This window comes from Muntiacus reevesi, chromosome 2 (genome assembly GCF_963930625.1).
Source record: "Muntiacus reevesi chromosome 2, mMunRee1.1, whole genome shotgun sequence".
Taxonomy (NCBI): domain Eukaryota; kingdom Metazoa; phylum Chordata; class Mammalia; order Artiodactyla; family Cervidae; genus Muntiacus; species Muntiacus reevesi.
The window spans coordinates 158,882,204-158,904,717 of NC_089250.1; the positions used below are offsets into that span (position 1 = coordinate 158,882,204).

Genomic DNA, 22,514 nt, shown 5'->3' on the forward strand with positions numbered 1-22,514 from the left:
ACTTGCTAAAATTTCAAGAGCATGCTGGAAAATCTTCCTACTAGAAAACTGCTCTGCTTGGCTGGCACCAATGCTTTTCAGGGCAGCAGGACCATGCTGAGAAACTGTGTACAGACTTTTAAGCAACTATAAAACCCCAGGCCATGGTTCGCTCAACTGATCAGAGTCCTTGGTAACACTGGAATTGTCAAGTCTTTACTTCTCACAGAATATGGCTTTCTGGCAGCCCTTCTTGAATCATTTGGCCTCTCAAGAGTTAATTCTTCCCCAAACTCAGCTCTGATTTTAAAGAAAAAAAATGGAACGATGTCAAAAAGCTGTTTTTAAGAAGCTCATGAAGGTTTCCTGAGCATTAAACAGTTTTTATGAACATTTTCATTTTAATGTGATTGAGAAGTAAGTGAATTTACTTCCTGTTAAAATACAGACACAGGATTATAAAAATTAAGTGGCAAAGAGTTTGGCTGTTTACCTTTTGGACTTTTCTACTCTTTAGATAGGATCAGAAAATTGTAATAGGGCTTGTTACTACAATTATTGGCATATCAATCTGAAACTTCTGGCACTGAAGCTAAACTACATCATTACTTTTTTTCTATCTTCTGTTAGGAAGATGCTTGCTATCCTAGACAGCTTTTTCAAAGCAAGATTCTAATATGTCTTTCCTGAAACTTCAGAAGGAATCCTTAGGTATTCTTTTAAAACAGAATAATTTATAAAATGTCACAAAGGTACAAATAAAATTAGAACTTCTAAAAAATTAAGCTAAAGAACAAACGTGAAAGGTGTCACTAAGAAGAAAACAAAACTTGGGAGTCTCTTTTTCTTAAACAATGTCAGATCGTCTCCTAAAATGGAAAAGTACTGGTGGGTACAATCCAAAATGTTACCTAATCCTTGATCACTAATATTAAGCTCTGGAATTTTATTCTTATATTTGTATATAAATGTGTCATGTATTAGAGGAGTATAACATATGAACTCCAAAAATGAAGTTCTAATTTGAAAAACTTGTATAAGAGAGGCTAGAAAATTGTTCAGCCATTCTGTGACTCCAGCTCCTTTAGACTTAATCCCCCTGGTCTGGTGGAAAGCCTCAGCTCACAGAGCATCACTGTCTGCCTCTCTCATTGATTTCTCTATACCATCGAAGCAGACAAATTTGTGACATTATAGAATATTCTGGGTCAAAAGGCCTCTCTCTCCTGCCTGTGGCAAGCCTCATGCTGCATGGCAATGAGGGAGTAAAGAGAAAAGGGCAGAAAGATCAAGAAAGTCCATTCCAAAAAGTATAACATCTGAAGGTGAGCTCAAGATTTGCTTCAGAGCAGCTCTATTCTGCTCTTGGGTAACTGCTGACTGAAACACCCAGTAGCTTTAAACAATCTGTCCCTGTAGAAAAGCAAGATCTAGTTTCTGAATATACACCAACGCCTGCTGCTTGTTCTGCAACTAAGCCAATTAAAAAGTGGGGAGGGTGGTTGAGCTGAGCCAGAACTCATGTTTTCGTTACATACAAAAGAAAAATATGAATAAAAATGCTTAATGTTTAAAATGATGATGATGTTTAATATTATTATTATTGCATCCTGTTTAAGCTGTCCAAATATTTTCTGAGGGGCACTTGGAGCTCTTTGAAATGTTCATTTTGTAGGCCACAAATCTAGGTAAATCAAGGAAGTACCAGTTAACCCCATTAAAAAAAGTCTAAAGGAAGAGCTGCTTCTCTGGCTGTTGGCAGAGATACTGACACACCTGAGCTATGAGTTCTGCCAAGCTCAGGCGGCCTCTGCCTCTCAGGATGCTTCCTCTCTACATTCTGTGACCTCACCTTCAGCCTTCCCGTAAGCCTTTGTGTGCAGCCCACAAGCCTTTGCGTGCCAAGGAAAAAACCTCAGAGGCTCAAATGCACCCGAGGAACAAACTTAACAAACTCATCTTTGTAATCTGCTCCCACCATGCAGCTGTGCTACTTCACTTCAGCTCCTTATTTGTTCCCCTGGAATTTCACTTTCTCATTCCGTGACCTTTATAAAAAGATTTACATAGTAAATACCTCTGCCAACTTGATCCTTCGAAAACAGACGAACTATGTTTAAAAAAAAATGGTATGATTTCTTTTACTAGGTGATAGAGATTGAAGTTTGTTTCCTCTCGCTTTTTTTTTTTCTTTTTTGCTTTGGCTACTCAAAAGAACATTTCTGCTCACCTACAAGCCACTCCCTTTAGTATGTTTCCTCTTTACCCTGCCAATTACACAGTTCTTATTTCTCTACCTAAATGTTAATGATTCTACTGAATCTCTTATTATAACTTGCCTCAAATGATACCTTGAATATCTGTATGCTGGTGGAATACAATCAATAAAACAAAAGATTCTCACCATGCCTATAAAATATGTTCCTACCTTTCTCCACATTTGAAATATTCAGCTTTCCATACTGACTAAAATGAAAATGTTTCCTCATTTCTCCCATGGAAAACTAACTCTGAAATAGCGAGTGCTGCATGTTTGACCAAGACATTGAAGTAAGAATGTTTCTGGAGGAACATAAAGGTCAGAGGCAAAATAAAAAATGTAAATGACAGAGCACTAAAATGGCATTCACAAAGTCCTACAAATGAATGACTATGAATGACGACTACCCGAATACTTTCAGGATGAAATGCTGGAAAAGTCATAGCACTGATTAAGTCGCAAATGAATAATAATTCATTGTGGAGGCTGGTGAAAGCTTGTAAAGCACATGTCAAGACAAAAACTCTTCTACGGTATCCTTTATTTTTCCTGAGACGTGGTTATTTTTTCTAGGGGTGGGGGTTGTTAATTCTTACAGGATATTAACAGAATTTCTAATCCAAACTAAAAACTGGATGGCTAATTTTTTTTAAGGAAGACTCTAAGGTTTCACTTTTTTATTAAAAAAAAAAAAAAAAAGGTTTGGCTGGTATTATGCTGCTTCTGGTTCAAGGAACCAAGTTACTCAATTGAGTAAATCCCTATATGCAAACTGGGCTTTCCTTGTGACTCAGCTGGTAAAGAATCTGCCTGCAGTGAGGGAGACCTGGGTTTGATCCTTGGGTTGGGAAGATCCCCTGGACAAGGGAAAAGCTACCCACTCCTGTATTCTGGCCCGGATCGCAAAGAGTTGGACACAATGGAGCAACTTTCACTTTCACTTTCTATATGCACACTAGAACTTGATTATCAAAACCCCAAATCCTTAATATTCTAGCAATTTAAACCTGATAGACATGATGGCAATGCAAATGTAAACTGTTGTGATAGACTAATTGGAGCTGATTTAACACAGTCTAAAAGATTCAGTCCATTAGCTATGGTCACTGTTAATACTAATTTATCGTGGTTTTTAAAAACTAGCCTCCTGGCAACAAGGGGGAAAACCTCACAAAGGTTCCTGCTACTTCCCATGACCAAGCTCATGGAAAAAAAACAGTAGACATACAAAGTGAGTTCTGGAACACACGATGACATACATGTATGTCATGACAGCAATGCAAACTGTGATCTCAAGATGCTCAGACGGTCAGTTATAGTGGGTGATAGAGCTGGACTTTCTCATTCACTTGGTTCACAGGCAGAGGCAATAAACTAAATGGATATGAAAAATAAAGACTGTCTCTCTACATTTGTAACTGATTTGTAACTACTACTATTATTACTAATTATGTGCTTTGTCCCAGGCATTGTGCTAAGCACTGATTATATATATTGAAACACAATAAATTGATTTTTGAAATAAGTCTATGAGGTAGTGCTTTTATTATTCTCGTTTTATAGATGAAGAAACTGAGGCACAGAGAGAGGTTGAGCAATTTGCTTGTAGGGCAAGCAGTGAATTAAACTCATGCCCTCTGGTTAGGGAGCCTTCCCTCAACATTGTTACCAAAGCCCTGCCTGAATGTTTTTAACCACAGGGCATCCTACATTCAGCAAGGCAGATCCATAAGACCCTGATTCCCTATAAATAACTAAACAAACATGCCAATAAATAAAAATACATAAGAGCTCTTATGAGATATCCCTAAGTACCTTTGCCCATCCAATACTTCTCATTCACATCAAAAAAAGTTTATTAATAATTTTAGAAAGATCATTTTCTGTTAAAAAAGAGACTGAAAGGAAGATGCTTAAGAGAGGAAGAGTAGAACTGCGGAGAATTCAAATCAGCTTACTACTGCTATCTGCTTCTGTTGTCAACTTTCTGCGGCGCAAAATCCTTTCTAACTCAGTTTCACTGTTTTCAGTGTGAAGGGATTTTAAGCTTCTTGAACTAGTGGATGTGTTAAGTGTCCCCTAAAGTGAAAACAAAACAAAAACAAAAAGGTTAATGTCTTAATACAATACACAAAAGAATATAAAAGTCAAACCACCAAAACATTACCAGAATTTGAATGGAATTAGGAACTAAAAATGAACTTGCTCTATATGTATTTTTAATGTACACATCTTTAACAACACATAGTGTTGGATCATTTAAGAAGACACTACTGATGATGTAAGATGTCGAGCTTTCGTAGCAAAAGAACGGCACAAGAACACCTCTCGATGGACTAGCTGTATGAAATTCAGCGGTGGGAAGGTACTTGCACATTGATGACTAAGATTCTGATGTGTGTTGATCAACCACGTGGAGAAGAGAACGGATGTACTGAACTCACCTGAGAAGGTTATCTTGATATGGCAGCCACGAGCTACTGAACCCATGTCCTTGCGGCACTGAAATACATGGCTGATTCTTCAGATAGAATGAGCCTGGCTGCACCTGGCGATCATGGTGTCGCGCTGCCAAAGGAGGCACAGAGTGCTCTCCGGTGGCTTACCCAAAGAAGCGCTGTACTGAACACACCTCCACTTCATTGTGAAAGAGGAAGGGTTATAACCACACAGGGAGGCAAGGAAGGGCCGGCACCGCCATCCCACACTGCTGAATGGAGGAGGCAGGGACTGTATTAGTTAGGACCCAGAAGACGCTGCAGGAAAAAACGAGACAGCCATAGAGCTGGGCTCCTGCTGAGAGCAGTGCTGACTTTCAAGAGGCCTGAGAGAGACCCAGGGAGTGCTTCCCTGCCCTGGCTCCTCCGGGAAGTAAGTTACGGAGGGAAAGCTATGGTTTCCTGGCTCCATTACTGATCAAGTGTTTGTATAGAACACTGGGTGACGCACTTCTCAGATTTAAGGGGTAAGGATTCAGCATCCCACCATTTCAAGTGGTCCATTTTCTTTTCTAAGAAATGCCCACTATTTCTTCGAAATAGCCCTCCTCAGCTGTGCCACAGGCTCGTGGGGGAGCAGGGATTAAAAAAAAAAAAACCCCAGTTGAACCACAATCTTCTGATCAGAGAAAATCAGAACCTCAAGTCAGGTATAACTTGCCAGACTTCATGGCAGAGTTGGAAGGCAGCCTTTGTCCACCAAGGCTAACAAACAGGCCAGCCTTTGTCATCTCAGCTCACTGTGGGTCTGCCTTAATCCTGCTCCCTGCCCCCTGCCAACTTCCTGAAGGATTCTAAGAATCCTACTGACTAAAATGGTAACTCATATTTCTTCTTTAGCCTATAAAACAAAAAAAGTAGCTTGTAAAATTAGGTAGTTGCAAATCTCACGATATAGGTTATTTACTATGCTGTTTTGTTTACAAAGGTGTTTTTCTCCACCTAACAGCACAAAATTATAGAAAAGCAGTCTGCTGTCAGAAAATTGACTGATAAGATTAGGAGATAATAGTCTTCTGCTGTTAGCTAGCTAACCAAAACTGATGGGTAAAATACATAAGGCTCACATTTTAACCAGGTATCCAACATTTTCCCTCTGGAAGAACCTCTTTCTCCTCTTGATTTATTGCAGAAATTCATAAAGTACATTAAAGGAAAGTCATATTACATGTAACACTATAATTATTTTATAATTTTAAAAAATCAGATAATTTTATTTATTTAACAGTTAATGAGGATCTATACCCACTCATCAAAGAGTTATACAGTAAGGCAGGATTGACACTGATAAGGTAATGAAAACAGAACTAAAACCAACTTAGATAAAATTTTTTTAATGTATTAGAAAAAATATTCCCAAATCATTTGTGCTGATGATTCTTAAAAGTTGTACCATTTGTAAACAGAAAAACTCATGGCCATTACTATTAAAATCACTCATAAAACTATGAGTGATATCCAATTTGATATTCAAATTATTTGAATATCAAGGATATTCTGCATGCTATTTCTAATGGCTGGAGTTAATTCAAGAAAAAGTTATGTGTCTGTGTATATGTGTATGTACACATACATACCCATACACCATCCAGGGACATTTTTTATTAAAGAATTTATCTTTTACAATATTCTCTATTTTTGTTTGGATAAAAGCATTATTTCCCCAAACTCCTGACTGTGGCAAGCTACCCTCTCATCATACCAGATACTTGAAGGAATCCATTTTCCAAGTTCTAATCCCTGAATCCCCAACTTCTTTCTCCATTCACTGACTGAGATGGTTGACTCAGTTAATATCTGAGCAAACTTTAAATATGGAGGCAATTCTGGAGGAAAGGTTTCTGCACTGATCTCAGCCGACATGACCCAGGAGCTCAGCTAATAAAGTACTGAGATTGTCTTAATTATCTATTTATATTATAATCATAAAATTAGAGAATCAGAAATTACCATGTGGTACATACAATTCCTTCACTTCACAGAGAAGAGAATCCCTAGGAGTTTGGGGCCAAGTCCCACAGTAAGTGGGTAATAGGGCTGAACCTTGAACTTGGCTTTTCTAATTTCTAGAAGAGTACTCTGTTTCTACTTCAAGCCACTTTCATCATTTACCAGTTTTAACATATTACTGACTGAGAGATTTTGCAAAAATTAATGCCAGTGGCCAGTGATTTGTTATGGGATACTGAAACATCTCTGGTCAATAAATTGTTAATCTTCATGTTAGTTAAATGTTCATAAAACTGACAAATCTAATTGTCAGGGACTAATTTGACAAAAACTCAAAACGTTCAAAAAGACCTAAAAGAGAATTTTTAAAAAGCTGGTTTTGTCTCTTTGATTTAGAGGCAACTGAACTTGAGACTTTCAGATTAATTTCTACTGATTCATCCTTTGGAAATCATCATCTTCACTTAAGAGTGACTTTTAAATGGCTGGGGTGTCTCCAGAGATTTCCAAAACCCTTGTGTGACTATGAGAAGTGAACTGTATATATTTCTATCCACAGACTACACAACTTTAAAAATTAAGTGCAAATAGACTTGGAAAAGTAAGTTCAGTCAACACTGAGACTTTTAAAAGTTGACCTGAAAAGTGTACGAAAGAGTGAGGTTTTCCAACTCCCCAAAACACGAGATGTGTTTTCTACCCATGTGCTAAGTTTCAGCAGTAGGCTTACAACTCAGGTCACTTTCGTTTCAGCAAAAACACCTGTACACCGAGCTCATTCCTGGTTTCTGTTCAGGAACAGAACTGAACCCAGTGCTTCTTGGTATCTCTTGGTACTAGTGCTCATGCTCCACTTCAGTACACAATCGGCAGACTTTTCCTGTTCTTTTCATGTTTGTTTCTCACAGGCCATGATTGTGAGGTTGGTTGCATGTGCTTTGCTTGGTACTAACTCCTAATAGTCTGAACTCCAGCAGGAAGCACCAATAGAGCCCCATCTAATGGGGGCGGGGGGGGGGGCGCGCTTCGTTTCTGTCCTAAAAGAAGTTGTAGGGTGTCTTGGCTCAAGGTGACTAGGAACTCCAAGTGATCTATCAGCCCTCAAAGGCAACTTCTGTAGTGGTAGTGCAAAGTTGTCATTTGGGCAGAGGAAACTAGGGGAGGGCATCTTGGGTTCCACTTCTTAAAAATGTAAGGAAAAGAACAACAGCTGCTAGTGATACACATTAATACCACGTAAGGAAGGGAAATCTAATGATATACCCAGGGCAAAAGAGGATGGGGTTAGGGTTAGGGTTTCTTTTCTACAGAAAAGAAAGGCGTTTTAACAGTTTTTATAAGTTGCAAATTACTCTACAAAAACCTGTTCATGAATTTCTCTCCTTGAAGTGGCACAAAACTATAGTGAGTATGAGAGTCTAGTGAACATGACCTTTAAAAGCAATGCTGTGATTCAGTAACCTTGCTACCATCCAGCATTATCAGGAAGCGGGATATCTTGGGTAATCAAATATCACGTGTGTTTCATGTTGATGACTGATTTTTTAAACCTAATTTTAACAACAAACTGAGTGCAGTTTACCTTTTCATTGAGGATCAGAACTATAACTGTAGAACCTCAGAATACCCTGAGGGTATCTTTACAAACAAGAATTAACAGTATAATGTAGAGACAACAAAGAAGACTGTCATAGGGCATCTTCCTTACCAGAACACTGGATAACAAAATTTTCTCCCCAAAGAAACCATTAGATAATAACCACCTATTTTTTCAATGATTTTATAATACTTTATTCTATAAGGAGGCCACCACTGTTAGCCAGTATTGCATACCTCTCGTAAGTACTAATTCCACTCACCTAAAAACTACAGCAAACTAATTAAGCTATTCTGAGTTAAGTCACTGTTTCATGCTTGATGAAAATAATTTTGTTTACCACAATTATGTGGATGTCTGCATGCAATGCATAATTAGCGCAGTAACAACAAACATGGGAATATTAGCTCTGTACCTCCGCCCCCATGTTTGTTGACTTACTGTGCATAATAACTGGTATTGAGACTGTAACAGGATCTGAGAATAGAGCTCTTAGCATCTGAAACATTTTCTAAGTGAGGCGTTTGTCTCTGACAGAAACTGTTGGACAGGACAGTATTCATTTATTCTGTTGGCAAAAGCTCAGACTTTGGAAAGAAGAAATATGATTAGAGATGGGCATTAAGCATGTTCTCCAATGGATGTGAATTACTTTCAGAAAATGAAATTAGTAACATAAAGAAAGGAACTTTTTATTTTATTCTCCAATTTACGATCAAATGACTTTTTTTAAACTGTGAGGAAAGCAGACTGTGACTCTGATGCTAACACATTTGGGTAGAAGCTCAGATTTATATTTAGGTGCCAAGAATTCTGCTTTCATTCTCCAAAGTTAAGCACCACTCATATGAGATACTACTATTCAATATACTGTTATTATCTACTATATTTATTGTAGACTTACTTATAAATAAATCTACTGTCATCTTTACAGAGATTTACTTATAAGATTATCTACTATATTTATACCTATCTACTATATGTATAATATATATACTATATTTCTGGTATCAACAAGCATGTGCTGATTCTCACATCTGGCCAGACACTTTATCTTCATGCTGCAATGCAAGGATTGGAGGACAAGAACAGGAGATAATGATTTGGGGGGAAGTGTACCCATTCTTTAGAATAGAAACAGCAGAGTACTGGCATATTATTAACACAACCAATGCAGGAGTTCACAGCACAACAGAGTGAACTATCACAAGTAATGAGGCTTATTGTAAATGGGATTAAAATATATCAAAATATATAAATATTTATCAAATATATATATATCAAAATATATAAAATCATCAAAGTAGAGCTTAAAAATATTCTTCCATTTTCCCATTAACTAAGTAATAAACTGAGATCTATTCTTACCAGCATTCCTTTTAGTTCATTCACTGCACTTTCAGAGCCTTTTGCAGATTCCGGCTACAATTTTAAAAAGAAGAAAAACAACTGAGTAATTCGGTTTTAAAATGCCAAACAAAGATTTTTACATGGCAAAGTGTTGGCAACTTATATTATATTGACTATGTGTTTTAATAATTAGGTCGATGTCTAACAGGAAAAAAAATTAGACATGTCAGTGCTCCCAAGGGGGCAGTTAAACAGAAAATTAGAGGTGCTAGTCAAAGCAAAAGGATTCGAGCCACTATTCGTCTACATGTTTTGTTACTTCTTGCTATTATCATATGTAGAAAAGATTAAATTTCAAATATTTAATTCCAAATAATTTAGAACATTTTACAACAAACTTGTCTCCACTCTCATTGCTGGACTTGAGCCAGCAAGCGAGGACCAGGAAAAGTAGCAATGCAGAGCAGAAAGCAAGCGACAGGGCAGAAAACCTCTCTCAGCTCCATCAGTTCCGGGCGAAGGCCAGCTCACAGAGGCCTGGGAGGTCTCATCTCATGAATTTCATAACAGGGATCAGCAAGGACCCGTATTATAGGAGAACGTTAGCACCACTGGCTCTCAAAGCAGTAAAAGACCTCAGAGGGTGTGTAGTCCAAGCACTTCATCTTTTTTAAAAAAAAATATTTATTTATTTGGCTGTGCCAGGTCTTAGTGTAGCATGTGGGATCTCGTTCCCTGACCAGGGATCGAACCCAGGCCCCCTGCACTGGGCGTGTGGAGTCTTAGCCACAGACCACCAGGGAAGTCCCCACTTCATCTTATTTATGAGGAAAGTTTCACCTTGAGGAATTCTGTATTTGAGGTCGGTGTCTTGATGACAAGTCCAGCTCTCATCTGGTGACACCATGAATAAAATCATTTGAAATGAAGTTCTGGGTAACACTTGCCTGCCCCACCATACCTAACAGTTTCTGTGGACCCCCCAACTGATTTAAGAGAAGGAAAATTTGGCATGAGGCCCTCAATGAAAAGACAACTGAAAAAACAAAAAGAAATCTCTGATTTTCCTTATACCACTTCCTTTCACAAAGGATAGAGGTAAAGAGAAAACCTGCAAGTCACAGTGAAAGAATGCCTCAGGCCTCCCATTCTTAGAAAAGAGGCCAGGCTAATATTGCATCAAGAAATGGGAGGTGATTCATTGCAACCTATCATCCTTTCCTCTCAAAAGGTAATAAAAGAGTAAGATCCTATTCTGATTTTTTTTAAATTGTACAGTCAGAAAAAGAGAGAGAGAGAGAGGTTTGCTGCTCATGTACAAATTAGACTAAAGCATCTGATTTCCGGAGCCTTAGTTTTCTGTGACGTATATACATGCCATCGGTGCCAATCAAAAGCTCTAAGACACTAATTTTAACCACACCAGCACCACCGAGAGCATCAAGGAATTCAGTAATATGCAGTTAAGTGAGTACCTTCAAGGCAGGCCTGACTTTTGCAGGTAAGCTGTTTGGTGAGAAGTTACGACTTTGGAACAAATGCCCTGGCTACAGGCAGACTCAAAAGTGCTGCTATGCCACTCAGGTTGCCCTCTGACTGCACAAGCTTTTTCAAGCTTGGACTGCATACTCTCACAACTGGTGACATGTCAGGAAAGCGCTGATGGTACTGGGGCAAGAAGTGTGGACTGCAGCATGCGGTGACCATTTGTTTTAAAGGTTACTGACCAGGTCATTCAGCACTATATCTACATAGTTTAATGATTACCAGCAGGAAAAAAAAAACCAACAGTTGTCCATTGATCCTTGCTCAGGTGTTTTCCAGGTTTTGAATTGACATTAAATAATGTGTAACTGTTGAAAGAGCCACGGCATGAAAGAAAAAGGACACAGTGATATTCTGAAAATGAAAGTACACACAGAACACTGATTGCTTACGATTTAAGAAGTTTTCAACATTTTTCTTTTTAAACTAATTTTGTTTCTTTTATGACACTGCATTTTTCCTCTAGAAATAACTTGGTTTTGCTATTCTTTCCAAAATAGTTGTGACATGAAAGCCATAAAAATGTATTCTCTTTCTAAGGTTCTACTTAGACCCTGCATTTTAAAGTGTTTTCACATTTTATTCCATTTGACCTTGATGACAACTGTGTGAGTCACAGACGGTATTCTGTGGAGAAGCAGCCTGGGAAACTGGGTGACCACATGCAAGTACCCAACTCCAACAACAGGGCCCTTCACTCACTAGACACTGGCACTGTGTGCTTACACACTCAGCTTCTTGTCAAGATGCACATTCTGTCTGCTTTCAGAGCACTAGCATAGGACTGAATTATTCCCCATAGCTGGCTGAAGCTGCACTAGATGTAAATCCTCTCTTGGAACGAAATATTCATTCCCTCTGCTCAGCCCCCTCTCCGTGGACCGCCCACACCATGGCTATTTCTGCCCTCCCAGCGATCTTGTCTGCTGGTGACAAAGAGGCAACTTTAAAAGCCCAGTAGAATTTCTAATGAACAGTCATGACACGCGAGAACACCGAAGCAGCTGAAGAGGGGGCATCCTTGAGAGTGAGAAAGAACCACAAAGTTAAGTTTAAAAGAAGAGGAAGACGAAAGAGAAATTTGCTAATACCTTATTTGGGTGAGGAAAGTAAAAAACATTTTTCAAGAAAAATGTCAAAAGCTCTATGATTGGGTCTATTTAAGTAGGACAGACATACAGGGGAAGGGAAAAGTTCTGAATCAGACGCTGGGTGCTTCCACAGTCCTGGAGCTCACTCTGGTCTAGTTTAGAAGATACAGATATATAATGAGTTTCTCCTTGAAGTGACCTGGAGTGGGTTTGTGAAATTAATGAGGTTAATCATATAAACCTCACTATTTTTCAAAAGCTGCCTGAGGTCTGTTCTGGTATGATTATCCTCGACACACGGAAAAGCAGCCCCAGGAAGGCAAGAGTCTTTGTCTCTTGTTCACTGCTTTATTCCCAGGGCCTAAGATAGTACTTGGCACATAGCAGATACTCAATAAATATTTGTTGAATTATACAGTCTCTCTCAAGTAGACAGCAGCACCCTGCAATCACAGGACTTTGGGGCTGGCCAAAAGTTCATCTGGGTTTCCCGTAAGAGCTTATAGGAAACCCAAACGAACTTTCTGGCCAAACCCATACTTCCTGGAGTGTCTGAGGTTTACCATGAGTCAAAGAGTCCTCCTGAAACGTGCTTTCATGGAAGCAAAGGTTTTTATGACACCTATGAGGTTAGGTTTTTATCCCTAACCTCAGATTTGACAGTCAATTCTAATGTAGCTTTCATCAAATTTTACATGTGAAAAAAGGAACATCAAGGGGGAAAAGCATTTAGTCATTCCATACCTTTGCATTGGGCCTAGCCGTCTGATTAACCGGCCTGAGATGAACTCCCTTTTTAATTCTGTCCATCATCTCTTCAACTGCTTGCCGCTTCAGGTCTGTGACTTCTTCAGCTATTCAAAACACACACATGTAAATCATCTTATGTTACAAGAAAACAATTATTTCCTGCTTCTGGTGACTTGGAAAGATTGCACTATGTAATTAACCACAGTCATTTTTCAGACACAGTCACAAAACACCAATAATTTACTAAGGTTAACAGCTCCCAGGTAGCAGTATTTTTTCAATAAAAAACCTTTTAATAAGAGGTTTGCTTTGAGAAATAAGAGTTATAAAACTTAAGGTCTAATTTTTAGCCTGGAAATCAATATTGGCTCATCTACGTTAAACAAAGTAGATTTTGTTCCGTTTGTCAACATAATAAAAGACCTGGATCTCTCCAGGTCCTCAAAAATCCAATTTTGTACCTAACTCCAAATAATCATTCATCTTTGCCTCAGAGATGTTTTTGTAATTTGTAGTATAACCTATGTAAAAGAAATTAGCCCAAAGCAGGAATAATCATCGAAAAGCCCATTAGAAAATAAAAGTTCAAAGAGATCTTTTTACCTGTTGAAAGAAATCCACAGTCAGAAGATGAGCAGCAAATAGATAAAATCTATTTTTAAATTGTCATCTTTTGTTTAGGAATCACATGGGAAGGAAACACTTAAGCAAACCTTTTTCAAGTCTTTTAAAACTGTCAATGTTGAAAGAAAACATACATACAGAAATGACTGCAATTAAGTAATTAAATTTGATAAAAATAATTCAGGGTCTATAGTTTAATCTTTACACTCTTTTGCTGAAAAAACAATAAAGTTGTGGAAAAATGTATCAAATAGATGAATACAACTGAGATGAACTAAGACTTGTTGGTCAGAATAGTGAGATTTGTCTCTTGCAGGACAGCTTGATCAAAATCACTGAATCATTTTGAAACATTTATCACTATTTACGCAGCCCTAGATTTTGTGTTTATCTCCAGCTAAATCATTGCATCCACTATGTGTAAGTTTAAATATCTCACAAAGACCCTCCAATTAGCAACTTAAATGGACTCCACACTGTGGGGCAGTCAAATGGTGGACACTCAGCAAGTATCTACCTATTGACTGACTTGCTAAAAGTTCAGGCTTCAAATGGCTATCCATAGTTTTATTACTTGAGCAGAAATAATTAAACCTCAAAAAGATGGCTTCTAGATGTAGGCAATCACAATTACTTATATATCCCTCAGCTAATTCACAGTGGTGTCAGGCTTTGCGCCAAGGAGGCCTAAATCATGGCTTCTTTTACTGCTACATGGCAGACTTCACTCTAACTCAGAGAAGCTACTCCTCTTACGCATGCTGGGGGAGAGGGAAGTGGGATCGACACAGGGAATGCAGAAGGATCCATCATCCTCTATTCTGCAACATCACAGTGACTGGATCACTGCTACATCCACCACATAACCTAGGTTTTCTCACATAGTCCTGATTTCAAATAGTTTTTGTGCACCCTCATAAGCCACTGAAAAGCTAGGAATTAAAATTTCTCAGTATCCAAACAGCATTTTACAGTTCTAGAAGTTAAAAAAAGTATCTTTTGCCAGACAACATGGGAGACATGGCACCAAAGTGAGAACGCATCCACCAACAGATGGATGACAAAACTGTAGAAGGATCAACGACGTGCCCTTAAGCAGTATATTTTAGGGCCACCTCTGCTCATGAACATCAACAAGGGAACAGACAAGAAAATTACTATGAAGAGAAATTCACTCACTCACTCAGTCATTCACCAACTCACTCATTCAATATCTAAATACCTACTGCACACCACACAGTGCTTTTGCCAACGCTTTTCAGAATGAGAGGAAGTAAGACCCATATCTGTCATTCAAGCACCTGGAGAGGGTATGGAATTTATTCCTGGGAATTAAAAAAAAAAATCTTCAGAAAATATTTGATATTCAGAAAGGCTGCCATTTTGAGTAAGACTTGGGAAGAGCCGCACGGCAACGGGAACACCGCCTACAAACAGATTAGCACTCTGTAAGGAATGATTGAAACCCAATTAAATGCACCATACAAAAACTAATTAAGGCAGACAGATGGAGAATTATGGTCAACACCATTCAGATCTGCTGCAGCATCTAACATAGCAGGAATTTAAAGTAGTTTCTTATTTTTGCTTGCCAGAATCATAGTGATAATTCAGAGAAGTGCCACTATCTGCATTGTGTACAGATGATAAACCAGGCTTTAATGTCTCAGGCTTTTTCAAATGTAAAGGCTTAATTGGTCTTAAGGAAAAGAAATCATTCTGATCAGATTCCCTACTCAGGCACAATATGAGACTTGGTTAGCTACACAAGCTCTCTCTCTCACCAACCCTGTTTTTGAACTAGCAAAAAGCAATCTACACGAACTTCTGAACTATTAAGCAGTTCTAATAAATCTGCAAGAATCACCTACAGAGAGCTCATGGTATGTTTTGTAATTCTTTTCTGCAATCACGCAGTTGGTAATTGTCTCACAAAAGCATGTAATCAGGGGGACAATAGAAATATGCAGGATACTGGAGATTAAAGAAAAGGGACCAACGAAGACAAGGGGTGTAATGTTATTGAACTGCCACAGGAAAATAAAATCAAATGTTCTTTGAGTTAGTGCTTCAAGGTCAGTCTTGGATCAGAAAGCTACATGTAATTAATTGAGGCTTAAATTTTAAGACCCACTTGAAAAATAAGTTAGCTCTTCAAAAAAAAAGAAAAAAAAGACTCACAGACAAACCACTACATTATTGCTCAGTAAAACCTTTTGTTACTACCTAGAGGAAACTAAAATGAATTTCTAAATTTCACCGGTTTACTTTTCACTTTCGATAACACTTTTTTTTTCGTAACATTTTTTAAAGGCATTTAAAAAACTTACGTCATCATGAGGAACAAAATTTCTAAAGAACACGTCATGGTTGAATAAGTTTCGATTTGATCTAAGATCATAAAGTTAAGAAAATTTCCTTAATGACAATGATCACAAGAGTCTGCCAAATGAGGACTTCTGCCCTTCACGGTGGTCGGTACCATGTCTGTATTTTTCTACTGAACATTTTGTGTATTTTCTATGTTCTGGGCACTACTCTAAATACTCTACCTGTGGCGAGACTCGTAATTCTCAGAACAATCCCATGAAATAGGAACTATTAGTCCCATTCTACAGATTAGCAAACTGAGGTAAGACAATATCAACAAATTAAGTGACCTAAATATCAAATATGATAAAGAGCAAGCATACCTCTCAAATCTCAGAACCTATTCAATAAATGCACTCTTATCAAAATTAGAGTTATTAACTGCAAAGTATGTAATGCTTTCTTGTATTGAGATCTTACGACTACTTCTAAAATATTTCAAAGGCCTTCCCTACAATCAAGCTTTTGAAGAGTCATAACCTAGCAAGAAATGCTTCTCCACTGCAAAACTGAAAAGCAGACCAACTGAACAGTAAGAGCCATAATATGATGCTAATGCACGAAAACACTGTGACAGCAGGGCTGGTCCCTACGTTCTAAGCGCAAACTCCAAAGTGGCTCAGCCGACCCCAGTGTGTGACGCGCTGCGTCCATCATCATGCATTTACTCACTGTCTATTCAATGACAATTTTTAGTGCAAATGATTAACAAGATGCCATAGACAACCACCTTGCCAGACAAAGCATGGATATGGTACCTATCATTAAGGCAGTATGATTTTAGGATGGCTCCAGTCTAAAAGTCTCCTGAGCAATGCCTTAGATGTCAGTAGCTACTTAGATTCCCTAAGTAACAAGTCAATAGCTCAAGGATGAGGGAGAAAATGCTGCCATATTTCATGAATCGTAAATGAAATATCATTTGCTTAAGGAAAATTGTATGGTTTCTAATATCAGAGTTAATAAGTTCCAGAACACTTTTATTTTCAATTTAAGGATGTTGCTGCGGTTCATCAGTTCAGTCCAGTCACTCAGTCATGTCCGACTCTTGGTGACCCCATGGACTGCAGCACACCAGGCTTCCCTGTCCATCAACAGTTCCCGGAGCTTGCTCAAACTCACGTCCATCAAGTCGGGGATGTCATTCAACCATCTCCTCCTCTGTTGTCCCATTCTCGTGCCTTCAATCTTTCCCAGCATCAAGGTCTTTTCTAATGAGTTAGTTCTTCACATCAGGTGGCCAAATTATTAAAGCTTCAGCTTCAGCATCAGTCCTTACAATGAATATTCAGAACTGATTTCCTTTACGATTGACTGGTTTGTTCTGCTAATTTGATAAGTTAATATTCAATTTATTGAGATGGGAAATTTATTTTATTCTGACTTCTTTCCTGACCCTGTAAGCCTCAACCAGTTTTCCCAAAACGGGATTGAAACAAACAGAATTTTAATCTTAATTACAAGTGTCAGGGAGGATTTACAGTCAGTAATCAGTAATCCAAGAGCAGGGCTGCCCTGCAGATCACAGAAACCAGGACTTCTAAATCCTGCAATGCCCTGGCAAAGCAGAATTTACCTTTTAGCGGCATTACAATGGGAAGCAGGAGGCAAGCCAAAACAGTCAGTCCACACAGATACAATCAAACAGCTTTTGTCTGTAATGGTGCTGCAAGGGGCTTGCTAAGAAAAAAAGACTAAGTCTAAACTTTGATTCAATCAATATGCATGAAAGCTGTGGATGGCTGCAGAGAGGAGTGAACCTTCACACGCTGCAATCTGCTCAGGGGGAGAGATGTAGAAATAACTCCAACACCTACAGCAGAGTCTTGGGGTGGGACATTAAATCCTTACGGGAACAAAATTTGAAGCCAACTGCTACAGCAACACACAGTAATGGGGCCATTCATTCTGGATTATTAATACTAATAAATAAGAGAAAAGGAAGAAGAGCCAGGGAACCCACCAGACAATATGCCTGGAATCTGATAGGAGACATGGAATTAGGACAGCACCTTGGTAGAGGGAGGGCAGGACGACAATTGTGGGATGAGGAAAGACAGGAACGAACGCACGGGGAACTTATAGGCAAGGGCCAGTCACATGGTAAAGTACATGCAACAGGAGATGGGAGTGAAAGTGTTGCTCATTCAGGCACGTGCAACTCTTTGCGCCCCCATGGACTGTGGCCCGCCAGAATCCTCGGTCCATGGGATTCTCCAGGCAGGAATACTGGAGTGGGTAGCCACTCCCTTCACCAGAGAATCTTCCTGACCCAGGGATCAGAACTGGGTCTCCTGCACTGCAGGTGGATTCCTTACCATCTGAGCCACCAGGAAAGCCTTATGAGAAATGAGGCTACACAGTAAAGGCAGAAAACCATCTCTAAGCAGACCACAGGGCTCTGGATTCTCTTCTGCCTCAGGGGGCAGCACAGAAATGTGGTAAGATGAAGGACAACTCTGTTAGACCCAAGATCTGAGAACACTGCACTGCAGAGGTATGAAAATGGCTGGAGTGGGGCTAGGAGATCCAGAGGCAGGAAAAGGGAGCAAAGAAGTGTCCGCTCACCTGGGCCTGAACCAGGCAAACCCACCATGCTCTGTAAGTAACGGGGGTTGAGCAAACATTGCGGAGTTTAACTTGGGTTCTGCAGTTCTCAGGCATAAAGGGCCAAGATTTGGCCCTGGCATTTCCAGCTTTTGATTTCAACGTGGCCACACATCAAACTACCCACAGCTCTGAGCTCTGACTTGGCACCTACCCACCTGGTGCCTTGGCTCAACAGGAAAGCTCTTCTCTCTCCATTCCCATCTCTCCCTATCCTCAACTTCTCTCTCTCCAAAGCATCAGAGTCCTGTGAATGTCACCTCCCTGAACAGCTCCTGAATTTATCCATTTCTTTCTCTCTCTGCTACCACCCTCATCTCAGCCCATCAATGTTTGTCCGAATAAGTGCAACAGTCTCCCCTCACCCGCTGTCACTCCTGTAGTCTTTTCTCTGTTCTCTCCTGTAGCCAGTGTGATGTTTCACAAAAGATGCATCTCATGGTACCCTCCTACTTAAACGTCTACTGTCCTTAGAGTAAGTACCAAAATCTTGATCACCGCCTCTAGAATCTGGCTCCTGCCTACCTAGCAGACTTCTCTTGCACCCAAGGTCTAATAATATCAACTTCTTTTTTCAGTTTCCTAATATGCCAAGCTCCTTGCCCACTCCGGACCTTTGAATTGTTGCCCTTCTGTGTGATCTATTATACTTTACCTTAAATACCCTGACCATCTAAGTCCACAACTACTCAGTTGAAACATCACTTGCTGACACCCAGCAGTCTACCTCTATAACCTCTTAAAACAGTACCAATAGTCAGTCCTCCACAGTACTGATTCCAAAACGTATTTAAATAATTATATACTGAATTGGTAATTATTGGTCTACTTCCTGCTTCCCTCACTCAAATGTGACTCTATATCTTGTATCTCCAGTACACAGCCCTGGAAGGTTCAGAGTAAATACTTGACAAAGTCTCAGTTCACTTGCTACCAACTGTAAAAAGCCTTTTCCCAAATCCCTCATCTGGAATTACACCCCAAAGTACCTCATTCCTTAGTGAAAACACATTTCCAGCATCCCTCACATTACAGTGACATGTGTTCATCTGCTCCAGATGGTAAGCTACACGAAGGCAATGGCTCTTCTTTTTCTTAACAACTATTCTTATAGTTGTTAAGTTCAAATTTCTCCCCAACAATCTGTTCATAGTCAAAGAGCTCAACAAGTACATCTATTGCTGAAAAACTGTATATCATCAACACCTTAAAAAGTGAACCCAGGGGGGTAGGTTAGAATTACTTGTTTCTGGTTGAGCCGCCTTTTCTTTCTTGGCACCACCGCTGCTGGAGTGGGATCGCTTCCGGATCATGGACATGAGGGATCTTTGGGAGAAAGAAAAAAGATTGATAGGAGATTAGCGGATGCCTTAAGAGCCAAGAAATAGAAGGTACAGGTTGCAAATAATCAGCAAAAATCCAACTCTTCTCTAAGTATGTGAATATAGAACTAGCAGAAGCAATATTATAACAAATTTTCAATAAAGACTAAAACATGGTTCATATATGTTAAAATCTTTAAAAAAAAATAAATTGGTAGCCTGAGTAAAGTGGAATGTCCTCCCTAATGTGAGATGGGCCCCATTCAGTTGGTTGAAGGCTTGAATACAACCAAAGGGTGAGCCTCCCCCAAGTAAAGGGGACTCCCAGGTGGTGCTAGTGGTAAAGAACTCGCCTGCCAATGAAGGAGATGAAAGAGACTCGGGTTCAATCCCTGGGTCGGGAAGATCCCCTGGAGGAGGGCATTTTAAAACCCACTCCAGTATTCATGCCTGGAGAATCCCATGGACAGAGGAGCCTGGTGGGCTATGGTCCACAGGGTTGTAAAGAGACAGACACGACTGAAGCTACTTAGCATGCACCCCTAAGTAAGATAAAAATTCTCCTGCGTTGAAACTAGGACATCTGCTCTCTCTTGCCTTCTAAGTCACGAAAACTGAAACACTTCCTCTTCCCGGGTCTCCAGCCTGCCGATCTTCAGACTGAAACTACACTGCAGGCTCTCCTTGGTCTCCAGCTTGCTGATTTATCCTGCAGACCCTGGGACTGGTCTGCCTCCATAGTCATGTGAACCAATTACTTGGGCCACCTTCTCTTTTTTTGCATACGATGTATATGTACACACGGACGCCATCCCCCCACTGCTTCTGTTCCTCTGGAGAACCGTACAACCCTACACACTAACACACCCTACTCTTTCCCCATGAGCCTGTCCTTCCATTCGGCTACTACAAAAGGACCAAGGTATGCTTTCTTCCTCTCTTATCTGTCTCCCATCCGTCCTCCTGGTCAAATGAGCAGAAAGTGGGACCGGGGGAGGAGGGGCCCAATAAAGCCCCTGAAAGAGGCCACAGGCCCTAGTCTTTTTTTCCCACTTTCACTTCTATCCAGGACCTACACCGCAGTAAAACAAACAGCTCAGGAACAACATTGGAAAACCTTGTGAAACTCAACACATATGCAAATATATTTGACAAGAAAGCACTCCTTACCAAAAAATGAAAATCTCTTTCTACTGAGAAATTCTCTCTTTGTCTTATACTATTTAAATTCACCTTAAAAGAAAAACCATTCATGTTATTCAACAAAAATTTTCTGCAATGGGCCTTACAAGAGTTCATGTTTTAGACATACATACTCTGCATTCTAGTTTCATTTCTCAGTATAACTGTAGGGTGCTCTTTGAGAAAATACTCTATTTAGGTTACAGTTTACTTTTAATTTGAAGGGCTCTCAAGATTTCAGAGACTAAAACTTAAAGGCCAACACAGTAGGATTATAACTGGCTTTTATTTTTATTTTTTTATTAATTTTTTTAATAATTGGTTTTTAATAGTTCCCTCTCCTCACAGACACAAGTGACCGTTCTTATCAAGCTCAAAATTCTAGACCTTAGCAAAAGATCAAAGTGATGATTTTCCTATTTTAAACGTCAAATTCAGAATATCTCCTACAGCTTTAGCGACCCAGGAGAGAAAGAATTTAAAATACCTGAAATTCTTTCAATTGACTCTTAGATCGATCGCGTGTAAAAATTATTTTGCCTTAACTACTTCAATGGCTTAAAGTGGATTATGTCATACCCTACTCAGTAAGGAAAACTAATGAGAATCTTTTTAAAAGGCAGAGTTCCATTTTCATGGTCGTGTGGGAGGACCATGCTACTTATTCTATTGAGATGGATCCGCAAAGGTGCAAAGTACGAATAAATGGCCTCTCTGTGTGAACGGATTAAACAAATCACATGAGTTAATGAAAGGCAAAACTCTATCAAAACTTTAAATTTCATTTGATCAAGAATAAACTACACACAAGTGGTTAACATCATAAAATGAGGAGGTAAACTGTCACACAGCAGGTAGGTTGTCTTATGTACACGGATGGCAGACTGAAGAACCACAAAAAATGCAGAATTTGACTAAAGATGTCCTGGGGTGTACTGTGCTTAACTCAAGCTCCCTGGCATCATCAAGTCACCTTTGGCTCAGAAAAAGCAAATTTTTGTCCGGATATGTGATTTCCTGTTGCAAGAATTTAAACATAATTTCTTCTTATGGAATGTAACTCAGTCAGCATTATTAAAGGTTTAAATATGAGGTTAAGGAGTTAAAAATAATTATACTTTTAGTTTAATTACTAGTTTACAACAATAAGAGCTGTAAGGTTTTTATTAGTTCAGTATTTTTATTTTTTTGAATAACTGAACAAACTGTAGCTTTTCAAATTAATGAGAGAAAAACATGAAACCATTCTGGAGAAGCTCAAAACTCCTTGATCTTCTGGTTAAAGGGTAAAAGAAAATCCTGATGACAAGGACTGAAAGTTTAAAACTGAAGTATCAAAAAAAGTTTTTTTATGTCTAGCTCCTCAGCTTGGAACACCCACATGAAACC

The 22,514-nt window shown here is 39.2% G+C and overlaps 1 protein-coding gene across 1 annotated transcript in view; it reads right to left on the reverse strand.

Annotated features, from left to right (window-relative positions):
- SHTN1 (shootin 1) overlaps positions 1-22,514 on the reverse strand; it is a 101,970-nt gene that overhangs the window by 19,830 nt on the left and 59,626 nt on the right. Inside the window, exons 12-15 of the mRNA XM_065923404.1 lie at positions 19,865-19,947; positions 13,015-13,124; positions 9,653-9,706; positions 4,198-4,318 (exon numbers count right to left, since the gene is read on the reverse strand). Coding sequence (XP_065779476.1) covers positions 4,198-4,318; positions 9,653-9,706; positions 13,015-13,124; positions 19,865-19,947 — 368 coding nt within the window. The remainder of the gene's footprint in view (positions 1-4,197; positions 4,319-9,652; positions 9,707-13,014; positions 13,125-19,864; positions 19,948-22,514) is intronic.